The 22,977-nt window shown below is 38.5% G+C and overlaps 1 protein-coding gene across 13 annotated transcripts in view; it reads left to right on the top strand.

The window, feature by feature from the left end:
• The window catches only part of LOC131679280 (disintegrin and metalloproteinase domain-containing protein 33), a 1,109,813-nt gene that overhangs the window by 815,760 nt on the left and 271,076 nt on the right, over positions 1–22,977 (top strand). For all 13 annotated transcript variants that reach the window (XM_058960010.1, XM_058959995.1, XM_058960002.1 and 10 more), the window contains exon 8: positions 11,658–11,804. In XM_058960010.1, coding sequence (XP_058815993.1) covers positions 11,658–11,804 — 147 coding nt within the window. The remainder of the gene's footprint in view (positions 1–11,657; positions 11,805–22,977) is intronic.

The following is a 22,977-nucleotide window of genomic DNA, read 5'->3' as shown; positions in this document are numbered from 1 at the left end:
CTCGTGTGTGCATTGCGTGTTTTTGTTCGAATACTAAAAATGTAGAAAAAAAACTGGAAGAACACAGCATAGACAACTGCAATGAAATGGAAACGTAATGGCGTTTTCACGCTGAAAGGTGCCTCTGGAATTGTAAAGTGACTGTCGGCTGAAGTCATGCGGAAATTGTTGGAAATTGGATCAGCTTCAGAAGCAGTGGGATTGTAATGTTTGGTGTAACAAGCTGGTGAGCGTCTTAGTGAGAACATACCGAGTAGAATTGTGATACACAACGCTTGTTAGATCGAGTTTGCAAGGGCGGTGTGCCATGTTTGTTATGCTATTGTTTAGGACTAAGGACTAACCTCTGTTCTAAACAGTAACTGGAGAATCACATTTCATCTTGTGTGAAAAGAACAGATGGTTACCAACCTCACCGGTGTAGCTGTGTTATTTGTTATTCTCGGCCGTCTTACAGAAGGTGAATGTATGGGTAAAGGCTTTAGAAACGATTATGCATCAATGGAAATCCCGTTCGATCCAATGGTTCGAGCAAAGGGAACAAATCATATTCAATCCAATGAATATTCAAATGTTGGTAGAAACAATGATCGAAGATGGTTTGTTTCGATTGCTGACCCTTCTAATGGAATTGCATATAGGTGCTAAAGGGCTAGATTTAAAGTAGAGCGAAACATATCCGCACGGAAAATATGTTCTCAAATTCGTGAAATGTGGAATATTCACATCTTTTGCGGTAGGAAAAGAGATCCGTCCCCGTGGACTAGCTCGCAGCTTTTAAGAACAAAAATCATTAACCCAAAATGGATTTAAATACGTTTCTTTTGTCGAGAGTTGCCCTACTGGAGCTGTAGAGCTAGGGTCTCGGAAGGGCTCCCGTCATAATACCTTACTACAATTGCAGACGAGACGGGAAATGTTACCTACTAAAACACTGCTTAAGACCAATTGCAGCGGGCTGTGATTCTCATTGCGGTGCTATAGCGTTGTCTGCGTTTGTCAAAACTGGGGGGTAGTTGGGGACAAATCTGCGTTACCAGAAGAGGATATGCGTCACAGGCAACTAATGGCTCAAGGGCTTCTGAAACGGCGCAGTTAATAGAAGCTTCTTCATTTACGAACAAGAGATCCAGGGTTCGATTTCGTCTGTTATTTACGGTACACATTTGCAGTATGTTCAATATAGACATTCCGTCCAATAAGGCAATACTCGCTCTCGAAAAGATAGATTCAGAAGGATCTGGAAAGGCATAACCGGAGGGTGTACTCTTCCACAGAAGTCCTGGCTGATTATAGTCAGCAAACAGTAGATGAGCCGTGTTGGGTTGAATGGAAGTTGCGATGTCAAGTGCTGAGTCTATGTGCTTCTGAATAATATCTATATCACTTGCGTCGACGAGAGCCGGTTGGATACTGCAATAAGCACACCACCACCACGTTTTTTCCCTGTACTGTCTGGATCGCGATCTTTACGGTAAAACGTGTACCTTGGGCCGAATAACTGGATCGAATGGATTTGATCATTCAGCCACGTTTCGGTTAGAACAATGACATCATATTCGGCCTCTGAAACAGCGACGAACAACTCGTCAATTTTTGTGCGTAGTCCTCTCACGTTCTGGTAGTAGACACTAAGTTGTTCCTCCAGATAGTGTCCTGATGGTTGAGCGGTAGAAAGACGAGCGGCGATGGTGGTGGCGTCTGGCTGTAATAGGGGTGGATTTTCAGCGGGAGCAGCATCTGTATGTTGACAACAAAATCTGAAAGCAGAGACTACGATATGCTCCGGTCAGATAACAGCAGTCTACAATTTTTTTCAGATGTCTGACTGATTTCTGGCAGAAATATGGACCAAAATCAATAACCGATTCAGAATACTGGCCTTTGAAGACAAATGTAGACATTTTTTTACCTGGTATCCTTGAGTCTCGCGATAGTTTTGAATTTTTATTCCTACGCTCTATTTCATCGAAAAATAAGAACAAACACAGACGTGTCCCGGTGATTCTGCAGTGCTGCCACTCCTTTCGAAATCCATTGGCTTTATTTTTGTACTGAAATATTTAACAGAAGTGAACTTGGAGTTCTAGATTTCGTCTAATTAAACATTTTTCTGCAAATTGGTTTCTTAAGTATATGTCCATGATTAAAAATTTTCTGCCAAAAATTATTCTACTACATTCGTTTATGTTTATGTTTTGGTGTAGACTTTTGCTACACCATGCATGGAATAGATTGATGTTGTCTTGGAATATTTCAGCGTCGTCGCTAGTTCTTATTTCCATAAAAAGTTTAATATTGTTTACATAAATATGCACTTGTAAATCGAAATGCCATTTGCGTATAAAATAAAAAGAGAAGAGCCTAATTGGGAACCCTGGAGTACGCCAGAGGTGACACGAATTTGTTCAGGGTGTATATTTTGAAAGCGTTTGTTCGCGTTCCGTTAAGAATGGTTCGGGCTATTTCAAGATTGTATTTTTATTATCACATTTTTGCAGTTTGAAGAGGAACAATGGTACGTCAATTAAATCGAATATTTGCTAAAGTAGGTATATAAGGTTTCACATAAATATCATTATCCATTAGATTCCAAGTAAAAGCTACAAACACTGAAAGACTACATGTTGTCGAATGACCCTTAAAAAGGCACGCTGTGTGCTTGATTGTGGTTTTGGTTGCAGCATCCTAACTACACAGAATGTTTTCTTCCTATTTCTTAAAAACAAAATCTACGATACTGTTTTAAGAACCCGACATGGAGGAACCTTAGAAGTCGGGTGCAAATTTCAATTCACATCCATTTTCAAACGCTTGAAGTGAGCCAGAGTATATCGATTTAAAAGCAACCTTAGATCAGATAGACTAAAGTTTTCCACCTTGGTGCATCTTGTTCCCTCTCAGTTCCACAATGAATAAGGAGTCCTACAATTTAACTATATGGGATCATTGCTGTTCACTCTATTCTTCAAGTATTACTGCATTGCTTCTTTTTGATGTGGGGTGTATGTTGGTTTACGCTCATAATCCATTCCCTGAAGCCATGAATAAGATATATTTGGTTAGGTAGACTTCCTTTCTTTACTAACAGGATTCAGCCGCCTTCGAACCATGAAACCATGAATGTTTTCGACCGAAAAAATACACCCCCCTCGTTCCCCAGCGTCACTGATGGCGCAATGGGTTTTAAATTTTCCGAGCTATTTCCATTTCTGAAAGTCCGTTGTAATCTTCGGTGATGCCCTCTTATTAGGAGATTACATTTTATCGCCGAAACGGACACCACTTGCTGAAAACCACACCCGAACCCGATGAAAATTGCAATCCTCGGCATACTAATAAATTGTGTGCGACGAGTTAAAATGGCATGCAGTTTAAAATATTTACATAATCTATCATCGCTCCGAGCAACAAGATGTAAATGTTGCCTCCATGCTAAGGAAAACGGACAGGTACACGAACAACTATACGGACTTATACACACACACATAGAGAAACGAGGCATAGACTCCTAATCTATATGGCTCCTGATTGCTCAGACAGGTGCAGAGCTCCATTCGCCAGTCGGGCTGTTGGTTCGGTTCAAGTACCTGTCCCCGTTGCTGTTGTTTGTATCACCATGTGCGCACAAGTATGTGCCCTCCCCTCCACTCGTATCAACTGGAAATTGCACCAGCAACTGCAAGCTTCCAGACTCTTCTAATGTAGACCATAACTCCACCAGCAAATGCGCTCACATTTACTTTACTTCGTGACCGATTTGGGAATTAGGATGCCGGCTTCCCCCGCCCTACCTACGGGCTAACTAGGGTGAATTTTAGATCAGATTTTTCGAGGATCGTCTATTCAAAGTAGGAACGTCGTCGTCGTCGCCGGGTGCCGGTTTTAATGCTGGGAACGATTACATCGTAGCTCTCGCTAACCAGGAACAATTTCAATTGGTGGATGAAGCCGGTCCGTTGGTGCAGTAAGGAGCCCATGTACATTTCGGTTTCGGAATGCAGAGTGCACTTTCCCATCACACGCTTGAGTCGTCGGTTTGCTCTTACAGATATCACAGAAACGGAGAAAATATTTGTTGCTGCCGTTCGAGGAGGGGGGGGGGGGGGGTCTGCGATTTAAAACAGTCTCGTCTCGCCGTAGGCAACCGAACATTAGGATCAACGCAACAACAATGGGACGCAAGCGTTTGTTAGGAAAATGTGTTGACTGATGTTCGTTTTGCATGTGTATTATGATGGGTTTCAACAGCTCTTCCGATTGCTGATTGTAACCGATTCGTTTCTGTCACACACAAGATAGCGGTATAACGTAGTTGGTAAAAGTTTTGTCTTATACGCAGCTGACCTGGGGCTCAATTTTTAAGTCCCGTATTAAAATTTTTCTGCCCCATAAAGTGAGGGAAAAGACCCATGACATTAAGCTCAATTAGCAATACAAAATTATATTTTTAATCCACATAATGGCGTTTTTGTACCTTACACTATATTCACACTACAGAGTTAAAACATGTTATAATAATTGATAACAAGAAAAACGTCGTCAAGATAGCGTTAAAACACGTTTTAACTCGTAGTGTGAACGTAGTATTACACACTGAACTTTTGGATTCGTTAGTTGGCTATGCTCAACACTAGCCTGTCTACAGAATCCAAGATATTCGAAATTGTGGTAAGCACTTTCATTCTCTCGCGCTCAAAACGTTGCATTTCCACCGATCAACATGGGTTTATGTCCGGACGATCTGTAAGCACAAATCTTCTAGATTTCACATCATCTTGCATCACGCAGAAGGAAGAGAAGGCACAAATTGATTCAGTGTATACGGACACAAAAGCTGCATTCGACCCAATTGACCACCGAATTGAATTAATTGATCACCGAATTTCGTTAAATGGCTCACTGACTGACATGCGCAGCTTGGCTCTTGTGTTTCTTCTCAATTTACGAACAAATCTGGAGTCCCTCAAGGCAGCAACATGAGACCCCTTCTTTTCGTAACATTCTTCAACGATGTTGCTTTGCTGCTTGGTGTAGAGTGCAAACTGGTTTACACTGATGATTTGAAATTGTACCTCGTAGTCAGATTTATCGAAGAATGCATCCGTATTCAAGAGCTTCGGAATACATTTTTAGCTGGTGTCGTAGAAACTGGCTAATTATTACCATTGCAAAATGCCAAGTTAAAAATTTTCCACCGCATGTTCAGTCTGATTCGTTACGATTACCGAATCGATGAACAAAGGTTTACTAGAGTTGATTATGTCAGCGACCTCGGCGTTTTGTTGGATACGAGGCTAACATTCAATCAGCATCGCTCAGTTTTAATCTCTAAAGCAACCCGACAAATCGGCTTCATTTCTAAAATCGGAAGGGATTTCAAAGATCCGCATTTTATCTTTGATTTCATCCACATCAGCTTATATGGCACTTACGGATTGAACGGGTGCAAAAGAGATTTGTCCCACTCGTACTACGAGACCTTCCATGGCGTAATCCATGGTAGATCTCCTACCGTATCCTGCTCGATGTCGCTACAAAGTAATGAATAGAGAATTTGTTAACACACATAACTGAACAAACGGAAAGCTTTCAAAGCCTACACAATCATTATATTTACCGTATATGAGTTTGCTATCGCTTCAAATTGACCCTACCCATTTGAAACCTTTGGTTAGCTCCATTTGAGCTAACCTTTGGTTAGCTTCATTTGGGCCAGACGCTACTGATTCCTGGTTAGCTCACAACGTCATTCTACTGATGAGTCTATCATTTAACTCCCGTTATTACGGGATGGATTTCTAGAGACGATGTCGATGAGTTTGATTCCCGTCAAGTTCCAGCTCTAGGTTAGATATAATCTATATCTAAAAAAAATTTATGTCGGTACCCAAAATGGGACAGAATTCTCGTAAAGCCCTGATTGCAACGACTGCGACGAGCCCTCCTGTTTCGGACCGGATTAGCATGCAACTGCTTTTTGAGTTATATCGGATCCACAAGCCCGTTTAACAGCCCGAAGAGATGCGATTGTTCGCGAGTTGACGATGTTGTTTTCTACCTCAACCAACGCGTTTCGCAGGATTTCATCGGTAGACTACTGGGTTGTAGCTTGGGTAAATTCAGTTTTACGTTGCGGATAAGTCGATCCCATGCTACTCCTATCACACACTCGCCTGTCTGTCATGGTCGAACTAATTGATTGCTACTTTAATCGTAGCTTAAAAATTTGTCCCGCGATCGCTGTAGATGATAACTGTCTATCCCCTCCTAGCCATGACGGTCCGAATTCCAAATTACACAAGTGTCGGTGGTCAGAGTATGGTCGATTATCGGACCATTATCGGACTAAAATAACCACCCATGTAGCTGAACGCACGGCTAACGGCGGCCAGATGTGACTGTTCAAGATCAGCCGTAACTGGAGGTATTGGTTTTGCCTGATCATCCTTCCACTGGTGACAATATATCAGGATCGCATAGTAGGTTGTTTTCATCTGAGGAATACAGTAGCGTTGCAATACTTCGTTGACGATTGTCGCGTGGACGAATACACATACTTGTGGTCGACCACGGACGCGAGCACCCCATCCTCATCCAAGAAGCCTCGAAAGAGCGGGTTGTTTCTGATGACCTTTGCCTGCGCACCACTCTCATAGTGTGATCCGCAGCTAACGTAGCGATCTCATCTAACTGAACTTGCCGGAATATGTATTTCTGCGCTTTAGTAAGCTCTTCCTATATCAGCGGTTCAGTGAAACGTCATTCCCGCCGAGGTAATCACTGTAAGTTGTTGACGTATCGAACTACAAGCACCGTACGTCGTAGAAGTGGGAGTCATTTGGAGCATGAATGAGCTTGTCTTCAATCGCTGCATGAAGCTGCTGGTAAGAGCGAAGCTCTGTTATAGATTGTTTAAGGCTGGGGAACTTGGGTCAAGTGTAGTCATCATGGTGGAGCAAATCTATTTTATGAAACTAACCACTGTCTGTACATAAGTCACATGTCCATTTTGTTCCTTCATCGGCAAAGTTTCGTTGGAATATATCACCACTCGTTTATATCCGTCGATTACTGATGTTACGAACTGTCGGTATCGTCGATGTTCGGATCTTAAACAGATGAATACCTCCTTGGAGTATTTCTAGAAGTATCTCTTGTTTATCGTGATGGAAAGAAACGCCAGTGTTGTATCCACTTATCGAATATCGAGCTTTGGGACCGCTTGTAGTTCGAACTTTGGGATATACAGAAATTTCACGGCGATACTTGCGTTTTTGCTTCTACCCGTACTCACCAGATCACGTCCCCTTCGCAGAGTCGAAGATAAATGACCGTAAAACCAATTTCGCTGGCTTCTCCACTTCAGTTTTTATGGTTGCTAATGCTCGAAAACATCGAGGAACTGGTATCAATCCCATCTTAGCGACTTTTGCCAACCCACTTCTCGAAATGAGCAACTTCAATATCATCATTCCAGCTCACCGACGCTCTCCAAATTTCTTACAGGAGAATCTTAAGAAACATCAATAGATGCACAATGACAGCGCCGGTGGTTGAATGGTAAGCCGTGACTACCACTCGCCACAGTTGACCGGGAGTCTATGCCAGTCGAGGACGTTGAGATTTTCTAAGATGAAAAATCTGTGGCTGGGTCTTCCTTCGGAAGGGAAGTAAAGCCATTGGTCCCGCTCCGTAGAGTTGAATTTCAAATTGTGAATTTCAAACCCAGCTCGCACATGGATCGTCTTTACGTTTTGGGGCAGCCTTGTGGCTTCTTCTTTCGTTTCTGTGCTCATAAGCATGTCATCAACATGACCTAGTTCGATAAGTTTTGTATTGCTGTTCTTGACATATAGTGCAGCGTTCGGCAAACACACACACACACACACCGAAAGTACCTACCTGGCGACACAAATGCTGAGCTCAATCTGGTTTCTGTTTTCCAAATAAAGCACTAACAATGCTGATCCTCATCTCGCCGTCGCCCTTGGTGAAACATCTATTTGATGTCACCACGTACTGCTAATCCGAACAGAGCGAAACACCGTAGACTTTGACGTCGACCGCATAGCGTTTCAGCTCTCCGAAATGTGAAGTGGAGGATGGTGTTGGTACGCGCATCCCCATTCATTCCACAGTGTTTCTGCTGTTTAAGTGAGCCGTTTTGTTTCCGACGACACTTGTGACATAGCTTGCACTCCTGTACTGTGGCCCATTTAACCCGACGTTGAAGCCTTTCAATCTACTACATTATGCAACAATCGAACAGTTACTCTTACATACCAAGCACTGGTTTTTTAACAGGATCCCATTCGGTTCTGGTAAGCTTGGTAACTAGTTCAGGAAGACGTCCTTCTTGAATTTTCGACGTCGTTGATCATGACTTGGCGAAACCACCTCTGTGCTTACATATCCCGCTACAGTACACAGCCGTCTACTGGAGTCTGCAAGATTCAAGGCAGAGATACAACGAGCAAATCATGTCCAATGCTGCTGTAGGGCGGCTGATATCGGAGAGATGCGTTAACAGGAAAACCAACAACTTCGCAGGCACGAACCGTCGCAACTAGATTCTTCACTGTCAACGCTAAATTCACCATCGTCTTGAGTCTCTCGACGTTTGGTGTTGGAGGACTTCTGATTTTCTCGTTAAAGATTGTTGCTGCATCACCTTGCTGCGAAGGCTCAAGTCGTATCGGTGTTGATCGATGATCTGGGACATAGGTATCGATTCTCGTCCGGATACCGAGATTTGTCGAAGACAGGAATCGTCTGTGGTCGTTCTTGCAGCGAACAGTGCGACGCATGCTTCAGAAAGTCCCCTGAGCACGATTGTCTTGGATGTTCTTTTTAGCGAATTAAAGGGCTGGCTAGTGCAAGTAGGCTTCTAAGATCGCACTAGCGTCAAGTTATCAAGATGCAGGTAGACAAGCGGATCAAAACGAGTTGCAGTATGGTGCCCCGTTCGGATGCCGAATTTGGCGAAGAGACGAACACCAGAATAAGGGTCATCTGCCGTCGATCCTTTGACGGATCTGTTACGAGAAGGCACCAATCGCCTAACTCCGCGGAAAACGACGATTTAGCGTAAATGTACGTTTTCACGAACTCTAGGACTGGTAGATCTCGTACTAGCTAATAAAGGTGCTCCGGTCACTTCACTCTTCGATGAGGTATGACCGTCGTTCCGCTGTTGGATTCCAGGTGGGCAATGCAGTAAGTCGAATCTGATGCATACGGCCGTGATGCTGCAGTACATCTGGTACAAATAGAGACACGACAGGCCCGCTTGATGTTGGTATTGCAGTTGGCGCATGCCTGAGTGCGCACATCACGCTGCTTGGCACAAATAGATAATGGAGTTCGAATCTGTTGAGCGACACCCAGAGCTTGGAGTTCCTCGAGCTTATCCGATTCGTCCTGATAATGATAATCCCGAACTCTTTGAGCTCCGCGCAAAAGCAATTGCGCCTCAAACTATTCACGAAATCGACGTTTCGCTCTTCGATATCGACTGCAATTATTTGTCCATATCTTCGGAATTGAGTATCATCCGCTACGAAAACTGTGACCTGTTATCTAATGCTAGAAGAGCTTATGGAGGAATGCAATCAATGCAACGATATTGTTTCCGGCTTATCAGCTACGTCCGAGTGCTGGAGCTTGTATGTTAGGTACGGACCTGAACGATTTCCTCGACATTGAGAAGATAAATTTTGACTGTTGCAGAGACCAGGAGTTCGATCAACATCCAGTAAATTAATCTGTGCTAATAGAAAAATAATTCAATCATTCCTAAAATAATTGTTAGTTATAGAGCAACATTCAATAACTTCATTCCCTTCTTCATACTACTACGGAGAAAGATCAAAGACCGTTATCGGCTATCAAGTCTACGGATGTCTGGATCTGGCAGCATGGCTGTAAGAGACTGTCAAAAGTCTGTAAAATACAGACATGTCTGTAAATCTGGCATCACTGGGGATAGGAGTCGCATATTCAGCTCTTGTCAACCGGTCTCACGAACACTAATGCAGTTTCTTGGCTGAAAACAATTCCATAGAACATTGAATGATAATGTTTAACCTCACTTTTCTGACCGATCAGAGAGCTTATTTACACGGTCTTAGAAAATTTTTGATTCCACCCATTACAAGAAACTTGGTTCGAATTCTAACATTATGTAAACAAGCTCGCTGAATTGTCATTTTTCCAAGAATGTTTACTCATATGACGTCATCTTGCAATGTCCCATTTGCTATTGCCGTCTTTGTTGAATATTTCCACCAAGCTTCAATCTAGTGTTTGTATCATGTGACGTGAAGGTGCATGAACTGCAGAAAAGGCTATGGATCTATCGAGCTGCGTTGGCATTGTGCCGTTTTGACGTTTGAATCGGGAGACAAACAACTTGTTTACGCGACGAATTGGGAAACAAACAAACCACTTCTGAGCGTAAGGTGAAATTGGTAGCACAAAAATGCGAGATTTCAGTGTGAGTATATTAAATGTCACATGTCTCAATGCAAAAATGGAACCGGGGGACAGATCACAAGTAAAAAAATAGGTTTGTTCTAGTACACGGAAGTTGATCCGAAGTAAACAGGAGCAAAAAATACTTTATCATTTTTACTCCGGTTTGCTACAAGAAGAAGAACACAGAAGAGAAGAGAATACAGGAACGGTTTTCTGTCTGTTTGCTCCGAAGTACTTCCAGTTTCTCCTGGTACTAGAACAAACCTAATTGTTCCAGAGCAAAACGGGTGAACTAGTTACAAATGACGGTTTTTAGCGGTGTACAAAAGATGGAGTGAGTGTTATTTTTGAAGAAATTTCCTGATAGGGGTCTGTCTCTGCTAAGAGTTTCATAAGAGTTTTATTTTCTTTATGGAAGTCAAACCATTGCGACCAATATTTAGACGTCCCGAATTAGGTGGAACAGTCCCGACAGTTTTATCACAGAGAACAGACGTCCATCTTCAGCATTCAACTTGTGTAAAATCTCTAACGGTTTCGAAGGTAGTTGGGATATCCAAACCAGGTGCGCTACTGTCATGTTTTTTGTGGCTGAGTTCGACTGAATTGACAGCAGTTATTCCTCTACCCAGTCAAACTAGTCCGGAACCGGTTCGGACTTCCAGCTCAAATGCATCAACCGATATAGACGGTATCGGTTGTTTTCTTTGAGCAAGATTCCATACTGAATCCATTCAGGATTTCGAACCGGTTCCGGAACGGATTTGACGGATAGTTGGGATAGGTTAGTGTGGCGGCGCTGGTGTTTATCGTATATTAATTCAAATGTTTACACACGTTTTTTTAATAATATTTTTGTTCGATCATGGATGTCTGTTCTCTGTGGTTTTATGAAAATTGCGTAAATATCTGGAACTCGCGTGAACATCTGCTCAATTTAATTTAGATTTGTTCTGGTATCCATAAAAGACATAGCATCTATAAAAAAGTTTGTACTCCTACAAGAGTATTTCCAGAAAAGTTAATTGCAATCATAAAGTTTTGTCATAGCTAAAAGTGTTTGATGATTCATCCAATTTTAACAGGATTTTTTCAATAGCTTCGTAATTCATTTTCTTATTCCCGTAATAAACTAACATTTGACTAAAATCCACCTCTATGCCTCTCTCATCTTTCAGGAAATCGAACACTGCTACTACCACGGAACCGTCAAGGACTACCCGGGAGCTAGTGCCGCCTTCCACACCTGCAACGGCGTCAGCGGGGTGATACATGTCGGGAACGAAACCTTTGTTATACACCCATTTTACGGAGGGGATCTATCGGTATGTACTTTAGTGATGAATTGATTACGAAAGAAAATACTGCAGATTACATCAGGTTGGTCAATCCGATACCTGATTTGCACTTTAAACCTTGATATGGCCATGTAGCGGGGAAAAAACATAATTCACAGGTAACTTATTTATTACCAAGGTGCTATATATATTACCGTGGCCCATTACCAGACCCATTGTTATAGCAGCGTTATCACCGTATTCCGTTTTCCATTGGCCAATAAAAAAAATCTACTTGCCATTCGGCGAACAATGTAAAACAGAAACACCTAGTTGTATTCCCATCAGATTGTATACAGGCGAGTTTATCCAAAAATCTATGACCGCAATTTATGACGAACGCCATGTGCGCCCGTGATACGGATCAGGTGGGATGTTATTTATTTATCACACCTTTAACTGCGTCTTCTGAAATTTTATAAATTGCCTGTTTCATGGGAATTTGTCTGATGTTTCAGTGATGGTAAAAATTCTTTTTTTTTGTTTAATGCGCAGATTGTTATTTTATTTATAAATTCAGTTTGCATTGTTGAGTACGCGAAGGATTTCGCATACAGGTTCGACCCCATACATGTAATATTGCAGGCATAAAATTTCCCCCGAGATGAGCATGAAAGTAGTCATACGGTATATGGCAATAAACAACTGTTGTTTTTAGCAATTCGCTTGGTAGCTGAACAACGAATAAATCCTAGCTAAACAACACCAACCTTTCTCTGCAGTAAAGTGTGTACCCCCAAACTCCTGCACCATTAAACTCATTTCCCAACGGAAATAGCATCCATTCCACAGGTTGAGATTTAGAATTTTAAATGCGCACGGTTGAATGTGGAATGCCTACAACTCAAAATATACGCACACCTTCCCCCTCTACTCACGTGACGACGCGTGCGGGATGAAATGATCTCATTACACAGTCGGCAAAACTTTTTCCGCTGCGGGATATCTGCGTAGGCTTCAGACCGAAGCCGCCTCATCTCACATGTGACATTTTTTCGAGTATGATAAGATGAGACTCCATTCTGGAAGTGGCGTGTCTGGTTGTGCTTGTGACGTGTTGAAGGAAACACCAACGGGGTCGAAGTTTCTTCCCCCCTAAAGCTAAATTTTGAGACGAATGTTAAACATTTTCCAACACTTCAATGCACGATTCATGACGGGGATAGGCAATTTATTTGCTCAACCGAAGTTAATTTGATTGATTTTTCACTCGTAAAACATCCCCTAGCAATGTAAGTGATGTAAATGATTCGTTTTTTTTTTTTGAGCGCTTACACGGTCGATTCAATTTTATATACTTCTGTGCTCTCATCAAGCGCTGGAAATCATGCTGGCTGGGACAATCTAACTGCTTTCGGGGATCAGTTGTACATAACTGCTTCATAAAATGTTGTCATTAACGCTAATCACATCGAAACCATTCAAACGGACTGGGTATTTCGAACTGTTCACCGTTGAACGCTTACAGGCTGGATTCTTGAATTGACGCAGTTACGTACGCTAGCTTTACATTTTAAAATCACAGCTAATTGATGTCAGTTAATGACAATTATTGACTAAATATATATGCTCTGCACATGACTGAGTGCGGATTTTTGGGCCACTATTAGCTGTGATAAGTACAGTGTACAGCATGGAAAAGCCTAGAAGTAGTTCGATAAGCTCATTTTTTCTTGTTCATTTCTTTCACACAGTTCATCGCGGTAGCTTTACTGAGCCGAATACAATTTTTAAATACAATAAAATAATATAATGAAATACATGTTATTGCACCCTTCATAAGTTTTCGTGTCCTTTACCGATTGTTGCATCCTGTATCTTAATTTGCATTTTTGGGGTTGTTTGTTTTTTTATTCGGCGTGTCGCATTACCAGGGTTATGATACTTAGCCTCATTATGGGGTTGCCATCTTGGATATAGCTGAGGAGGCATCTCATTTCTTAGTCAGCCACCCGTTCCAGGACAAACACTTTTTGGAGCCGCTCGTAACATGGAGAACAGACACTCTTCTCTTTCTCCCCCTTCCCTACCAAACATTCCACCGGGGTTGATTGCCCGATTTTCACTTCACCTTGTTCCATCTAGCGCCACGTGGAGACACTGTATTACTGTCATTGAGTATTTGGTTCTAGTGAGATCAGGGCAGTCCCTTAAGGTGCATAGGGATTTGCGACACAATTTAAAAGCCTATTTCGAATCGTAGCTTAACTCTACGAACTGTTTGTCTTTAGCCAATGTCGTGCAATACTTATTGCACACCAGTCAATTCTTGGTGTCAACGATTGTTGGTTAGCTTGATTTCTAGGAAGAGTTGGCTTATTTCGACTCCCCAGATTCTTTTTTCAGAGTAGAAAATTATCCCGCTTAATACCGTGAGACAGTTCAAATGGTATTTCTAATCACCTTTGCATACTCTACTGTCTCATGCAACCACGTAATGAAGTCAAATAAGTTCATAGTAGAGTTGTTTCTTGAGAACATATTTACCTCGATGGAGAACTGACACATCTGGGTATTTTTAAATACCGAGGAAAATAACGACAAATCTTCTGGACTGCCAGCCGAATTTGGTATGCGGCGATATGATTTGGATGTAACACACCAGCGCTGACCTCGTACGAACAGATTTGCTTCTGGAATCCGGAGCGGGAGTGACTGATTGTCGTATGTGGAAGATGCTCAATAATGGTTGCGTCTAATTGCCTGGAATACCAGGGAGATTCCACCGAAAATGATTAAAATCCTGACAGACCATTTTCAACTCTGATGAAAATTTTACACGGACAACTGAGTTTAAATTTGTTTCCCCCAGCGATAGCAAGAGGCGAATGGAGTTGAATTTCTGAAGATGCCTGAAATTAAAAATGAGTAAGCTGAAACGTAAACAGTAAAAAGAGTTTTTAATATAATCACCGAAAAATATCAATCTAAAAACGATAGCAAACTAATTTTTTTTAATGTTTCGGATTCTCCACATTAGTAACTAACACCAACTTAATGCTAGTTAGATAAGCTTAAAAAAGCACCAGTTATTGAGATCGTTTTGGCTCGAAAGCAGTTTTTGAGAAGTACGTAGAACGTAGAAGTTTGTGCATGCAACGTTGTCAAAAAATTACTCTTCGATTGCCGCATTTTATACAGCAAACCTGTCTGAGAAAAAGCTACAGAGAATGAAAACTATGCGAAAAAATATTTTTATATCATTTGTCAATAAAAGCAAAAGAAAAAAGATACATTATAAATGTTACGGAGAAACTATCAATAAAAAAAACTTAAAAGTAACTGTAAAGATATTCTTAAATTTCATACAAATTGTCAAACAAAACTATAATTTTCATTTCAAATCAAAGTGTTTTTAATTCAACTTTTTCTAAATGTGGTAGTATTCAAGATATCTGTAATTTAGTTGTGAACTGTTCCGTGAAGTTATGCCCTTTTTGTAAGTTAATCGCGTTGATCCCTCATGAACTATCAACAATCAAATGTTTATAATTTCAAAAACGAAAAACAATTTCATTCAGTCTCCTTTCAGCGACAAAAAGGTTTTCCTAACAACCATTTTAACATACTTTAACAATTCATACTATTTGCTGTCAAAAATACTATTTTCTTATTGAATATGATTCCGATAACCATTTCAAATCAAAATGCTGGAAACAAAAAAAAATCGAAAATGCATTGGTTTAATTTATTTAAACAAAAAACAGCTATTTTTGTTTTATTACGACCTTTTCATAAGTTCTTCGTGAACAATAGGTTTTTTCAAAATGCACATACAATTTTCTGTAACTTTCCTTTTGACAAGGCGGTCAAAAGGAAAATCGCCGAAAATTTTACGTACTTTTTGAAAAATCTATTATTCTTGATGGAGAAACGCCAATAACTTATAAAAAGATCGTACTAAAACAAAATAATTGTTTTTGTTGAAGCAAAATTTTAAATATATCGAAACTGCTACATATTGGAATTTTCTCATCATGGGCATTTTGATAATGAGATTCAAAATCATATTCAATAAAAAGAATTAAATTTTTGACCGAAAATAGTAGTAATTATAAAAATATCTTAAAAGATGTTGTTAGGAAAACTATCAACAAATTTCTTTTCATGTTTGAAATGATAAGCATTTTATTGTTGAGAGTTCATTGAGTTGAAAATTGTTTTTTGTTGAATCAAAATTCTAAATATGTTCAAAACAATCATGTTTTGTAAGATTTTAATTGCATTTTGAATCATATTTTATAATAAAATTATAATTTTGTAAGTCATTTTCATAATTTGAAAAACATGTTTAACGTTATCGGTAGAAAACTTTTTCACTGGAAGTTTCTCCATAATGCAATTACATTTAAATTCTCTTTAAATTTTGACTGATAATAGATACAAAATCACAAAATGTGCTTTTTCATTCGTAACATTTACGGTTTTATGACACTTTCTAAGTCGCATTCAAAACCTATATTGCACTTAAAGTATGCTATAAAACTTAAATTGTTAGTTGGATTGTAATTGAATTTTTTAACATAACTTTTTTGTAAAAAAAAAGCTTTTACACCCTTTTAAAAAATTGTACTTGTGTCAAAATATTTTTTCCAATTGCCAGTGGAAATTGTAGAGTCATAAACCGAACACAACTGCGAAGTTCTGTTTGAATCGATGATGGTCATATTTTATGGTCAGCCACTTTCTCATGGAATCCCTCACTGGTGAAGTTTGGGGTTGTGATATTAATCAAAAATAGAGTTGGCAAATTTTGAAATTTGCTTTACTGAAAATGCTATATCTCAGCCCCCCGACCAAATCTTAATATTTTTTCACCTAAATCTTAGTAATGAGCAGTACTTTTCAATGCATATCTTAGGTTTTGAGGAAAAACATTGGGATATTTGATTGTGTTAATTTTCTTAAAAAAAAGCTAAAAAAATCGCCAAAATTTGTATCAGTGATATTAATCTTTTAAAATCTTAAGTACAATTTATTATTAGATCCGTAGAACAAAAAATATTTCGAAAATTGTGGACCTTGTAAAAGATGCAAAAACTGTTTTTTATACGCCAGTTTTCCTCAAAACTGGGCATTTTTCACAACCCTCGCAGCGGAACTTCTGGATGATTTTTTAGAAACCAGATTTCTTCTACAACAAAATTGCTTCAAATATATCTATCTCGTCGCTGTTGTGCTATCTTATGACAAGCGCCATTTAGCACATTTCGAGAAAAATAATTTTTAAAGTTTGAGATTGAATATCTTGAAACTTATACATGGTATAAACAATCCAAAGAAGACAATTGATGCTTCTATCTATTCTGCAGTAATCTCTCAAATATTACGAAGATCGGTTGACTATGTTGCGAGTTTTTACTATGGATGTAAAAAAAAGTCGCACTCACACGTGTCATAGGTGTGTATTGATGTAAAAATTTGAATGACGTGTCATAATCGTGCATGAAAAATTTTCCATAGAAAAAAATCACCAATTATGAACTTTAATTCTTATCTTTTGTTTAATTTGGTCCATAAACAATCGGTTGGATGCATTTTGAATGAAATGAGTCAGAGAATCTAGAAAAAAAAATAGTTATTTTTGGTTACAGTGTTGCCAAATAGGCAATATTTCCTTGTTTAAAGCTAAAACTGCGTTTTTCTCCCAATACACGTATTTTTCTTTTGAAAATTATTATGCCATTGTGTTCCTCAGATATTTTTACACATAAAAATATCTAAAACTTCAATATAACTTGAGCAAATCCCTAGATACAGATACAGATACATTTCTCATCATGTTTCTCGCTATATCTAAGTAACCAAGTAGAATTTCAAAATTCTGAAAACGCCACTTTGTAGAGATTTTTCAAACAAGTAATGTGGCATACCCAACTCAGTTTACTCCAAAATGGCGTTTATCATAAGATAGCACAACAGCGACGAACTGTCATTCGAGAGGTGATTATTTTTTGGGAAATCCTAACAAGTAATATAATTACATGCACTTTAATTTACTGAAAAATCCGATTTAATCCCTCTACCAGTCAAAGGAGTCATTTCCTACTCCAATACCCATTTATTGTTTTACAGAATTTATTAGAAATACGCACTCAACTAGAGACCAGGCTAATACTGGTTCGATTGTCAAATGAATAGAGTGAATAAATAATAAACAATAAACAAAACAGAAAGAATGAAATGAATTTGGATAAAATGAATTAAACCAGTCTACCTACTCTTCTTGTTCTGAGAAGAAGATCCGGTACAGCTATCGGTAAAATTAGCAATCACTCCTGTCTACTACTGTGTTGATTATCCACTGCTAATAACCTCTGGGTCGAGTCGTAGTCCCACCTGGAATGTTTGCTCAAAATTTGAGCTAAATCGAAAAGTCTAGGTATTGCACCAACGTGTTTGAAGTTTGTAACTCCCCTATCCCGCATCTTCACTGCTAGCTGTATGCATCAGTGCAAATGAAAATAAGTAAGATAATTTTATTGCCTAAAACTTTGTTGAAGACTGCAAATCAATCAAACTTCCTTGAGAGAAGTTATTAAACTTTTAATGATGTTATGTATGAGTCAGTTTGTGTAGGGCTCAACAGCACATGGCGGAAAATCAGTAGTCGATTACCACGAATTAGATTTTTACGAAATAATGGTTGGGTTAAACTAAATAGTATGTTTGGAAGAATGTAAGTACATGATAAAAGTGATTAAAAAAATTTATTTCTGCATTTCAACGTGTAAGGGCGCCAACGCCAACTTTTCACCAGAATGAAAAAGAAATTAGGTGTCTTCTGCAAAGTTGTAGAACAGACCAATTCCATTAATTATTCTTAAAATGTCTATATTATATCTCTTTATTTAAAAGTTGGTATTTGCGCCCTCTATGCTGTGAAATGTAGCACTAAAACTCAAACAGTAATCTAATATAAAGCTACATCATGTGCATAATTGTGTATTGATAACATCAACAAGGTTAGCCGAGGCAGCAAACGTCTTTGTCGAATATTATAGCCAGCGTTGCCAAGTATTTTGAATATAAATATTGCACTTTATAAAAAAAAGTTACACAAATCTGGCACTGTAATCAAATTGCTTCAATACTTACAGTTTTTATTTTATTGTTGATGAGCTCGTCAACGTTTATCGATATGATCGTTGAATCCGAGAGACAGTTGTCTCGACTGTGGCATTAAAATAGTTAACACTGGTATATTGCATTAATTTACGTGAGTGACACTATTAATTTGTTTATATGCCACTTCATTTAACTTGCATTTAGATAGTTTAGAGTTTTGGCTTTCACTCGCACTCAATTGTTGCCGAAAAAACGGCTTTTGAGTTTTTTAATGTATATTTAAAATAAAATAAATTAAACTAAAATATTGAGAAGCTTACCCAAATTGGCCTTAAGCACAGGTACCCCCAAGTAGAGCAAAAAGAAATAATTTATATGCATCATCAATTTATGATTTAAGAAGTGTAAACAAATATTCATTTTCAAAACTATTTCTGTTCTTTTATTTGTGTAATCGTAATAACACTCTTAACTGAACTGTGAAACGTTATACACTTTCAATCCGCCAGGCCTTGTAGTCAGCAAATCAAGAAGTTGATATATCAGCAAAGCTGATTTTCAGCGAAATATTTTGGCCAACAAATGTCCTGTTCAGATCTCAGCAAAATATAGAAAAAACAGAAAATCGGCTTTCAAATATTTAAACTCGCTTTTCTCGAAATAGCAGTTATAGGTGCTTAAACAGGTGTTTATTAAGAGCCTAAATGTATGTTAAATATCTGCGGTAGAGTGATCAAGATCAAGGTTGAAAACACTTCATGAGTATGGTGGCCCTCTTTCTTCTTAGAAACGGTTTATGACAGTTTTGGAGAATAAATGTATTGTTTTAAGTTCGGTTTTAAGGAAGCAGGCTATGAAAATTTCATCATGTTCACCTCGAAATTAATTCTGTTACTTGAAGTAACAAGCGCTAGATCGTTTAGATGGACGATTAATTTTTCCGTCGTCCGTATACATACCCGACCAGGAGAAAATAACTGGGCAATAACCCGAGCATACTATTTTTTGGCATTCATACCAAAACTTAGTATTAATTGATTATTATACCTCATGGAGGTAGTAAGCAGGTATTGAAGAAATATTTTTCAATACCTGCTTAATACCTCAATGAGGTATAATACTTTATTTTAGTGTTATTAATGTATTCTAGTGATTTTTACAAATATCAAAACAATACCTTATTGAATACCTCTATAGAGTGAATTTTGTTACTGGAAGGTTGAAAAATGTTTTATTATTATTCAGGTATTATAATAACTCGTTTCATTATCAAATAGTTATTTGTAGAACATGTATGTGTTATTTTTTGGTATTTTACCTCTTATGTAGAGCTCATTATTACCATATTGTGGTAAACAGTCGTAGGTATTGATACCTAAATTTAGTATTCCGCAGTTATTTTCTTCTGCTCGGGTATACACGCCATCACTTTTGGCGAAGTGTGTCCAGTTACACAAAAAAAAATCTGTATCGTCCTAACCTTCAAACGATATCGACACAATATTTCTAATAGGATGAAACTGGATTATGGAAATTTTCGAACTCTCAACACGACTTCAATCGATATCGGTTCTGACAGACTTCTCTGAAAAACGGCGTTATTGAGCGATACTAAAAATGTTTAATCTCATAGAAAATATATTATGCCGTGCTTTGAAAAAACTGCGTGCACAGAAACAAACAAATTACTAAAACTTATGGAAGAATTATTTAAGTTATATTGAACAATACGCTACCTTAATTCTATTTTTCTTTCTACTCAGTTCTCTTACTGTAAGTTATTCTATAATAGAACAGCAACAGCTTTTACTTCATTTTCATTATCTCACAGAAAATATAAAAGATTGGTAATAGCCTGATGAGCTTGCGAGTCGATGAAAAAATCATATTTGATTTGTTTTAGTAAAAATCTCAAGCCGAAACAAGTATGTACGACGAAGTTTTTTATTCGACGGTCTGCAATTGGACAACTTTTCGGATTTCATATTTTTGTTTTGTGTTTCACAGCAAGAAAAAAATCTCTACCAAAGATTTCCTGGTCTTTGAATAAAATTTGACGTTACAAAACAAAATAGTTCAAGCTTTGAAATACTGAGTATGTTTCATATTCTGGAATCGAAAAATTTAATGGAAAAAATGGTTTTAATAATTATTAAAACCAATGCATAAGATTGCCAGCAGAGAATTAACGAAAGTAACACTATTTCAAATTGTTCTTATTTAGATAACTTCAAATTGCAATTTAAAATTATAATTACTTTTGATGGTTGTACTGAAGGAAAGAATATTGAAAAGTTGTTTAATTCTTCATCTATGCCACATGTCTGGCTGATTGACTCCAGATTTAATACAAAGGTCAAGTACAAAAGATACAATTTCTTGAAAGGTGGCCCAAATGGATACTAACTACTTTATTTCGATGTATTTTAACAATTTTAAAAGATGTTCTAAAAGAGTCGAATCAATCCTCATCAGTAATTGTGGAATGAAACGCAGAATGGAATATATTTGGAAAAATCTGACAAAATTTAAAAAATCTGGCAAAGTGTCTGGCTTGACCGGAAAATCTGGAAGATTTCAGATAAATTTGGAACATTGGCAACGCTGATTACAATGTTCATGCTAATATCCCCATATATGAAAATTATGATTGAATCAAAGTACGTCTACACGATCTAGCACTGTGAGCTAGTTCAGGATTCATAGCAAAAATTTATATCGAAATACGGAGCAGTACAATCCGCTATGAAGGATGGTTAGAAAACCATTTTTTCCTAAAATTCCTAACGGAGTTCCTAGATCGCAAGCCTTTCACCAGCAAAAGATTTCCACTTGGTCATCGGAGAGGTTCCTATACCCGCAATACTACGCAAAGGTAATTATCGTATCATAGCTGAACTGTTGCATTGGATAAAGCGTTATCGCCGGAGTTGCTAAGGATTCTAGGTTCAAATACCAGCCAGTAGAGCAATTTTTTCACTAGTTTTGATCTCCACTACCACACGTGTAAAATTATAAAATGCATGGAATTAATAAGTTTACAAAATAATCAAAATGAACCAAATGAATAAAACACGTAAAATATACAAACGCATTAAAATGAGTGAATTGAATTTAAGATAATTATTTTGAAAAATAATAAAACAAAGTATATGAATAAAACAAATAATGCGGTTTTGTGGCCATCGTTCCAAGAAATCCTGACATATGCGTGCAAACCTATAATTTAAAGCTTGGTTTATCGGCATCAAAGGAAATGGCCAAAAAAGTTGAAACGAACAGTTTTAATTATATTCTTTGTTTACCTTTTCGTTTTTTTTAGTGCATATGTGATAGTAGGCGAGGTCTGACTAGAGACAGTTCGTTTTTTTCTCTCGTTAATTTTTCTCCGCGACATTTTAGAAGTTTTCCATAACAAAGACCAGATTTGTAATTCAAAGTTTGGAAATGTCCAAGAGTTGATTCGCTGAAAAAGTGAAAGTGCCTTTCGGTAAGAACCGAAGAAGCGAGCAGTACAATACGACAGGCAATCCGCTGCTGCAGAAACGATTGATCCCATGATGGAGGAATGAAGACGAGTAGTTTGGAGACTTTTGGACTGCACATTTTTTGCTGGTGAGCCCATTCTGGTTATATTTTATTTATGTTATTGTTGGAAATTGTTCTTTGGGTTTTACTGCGTTTTTGTTTCATTGAAAGATCCACTAGTCATCATTCAGTAGGGGGAACGAAGCCATATCGACGTTGCGGCATACGTTGGTGAAGTGCACGAGTCCATAACCAACAATGACTACAATCTTACGAACCTGTCGGCAGACCGTTGGGACGAGAGGTTCAACTAGGATCCGCGTGCCTTTTTTAGGCTAGACTACTACTAATACTAACCAGGTTTTGCACCAACCGACATAACCCCACAAAATGAGCTGGATAAACTTCGTTTGACAGTTCTCGGTGGTTTGTTTACATGGGAGTTTCATGAGTTCGAATGTAACAGATGACCACCCGTTGCCCTCGAACTCACGCAACTGACAAAGTGAACAAACCACTGAGAACTGTCAAACATGAACTTCATTCATCATTAGTTCATTCGTGT

Source organism: Topomyia yanbarensis, chromosome 1, assembly GCF_030247195.1.
Source record: "Topomyia yanbarensis strain Yona2022 chromosome 1, ASM3024719v1, whole genome shotgun sequence".
NCBI classification, from domain to species: Eukaryota; Metazoa; Arthropoda; class Insecta; order Diptera; family Culicidae; genus Topomyia; species Topomyia yanbarensis.
Note: the sequence above shows the minus strand (reverse complement) of the source record. Positions and strands in the feature narration are given on the sequence as shown.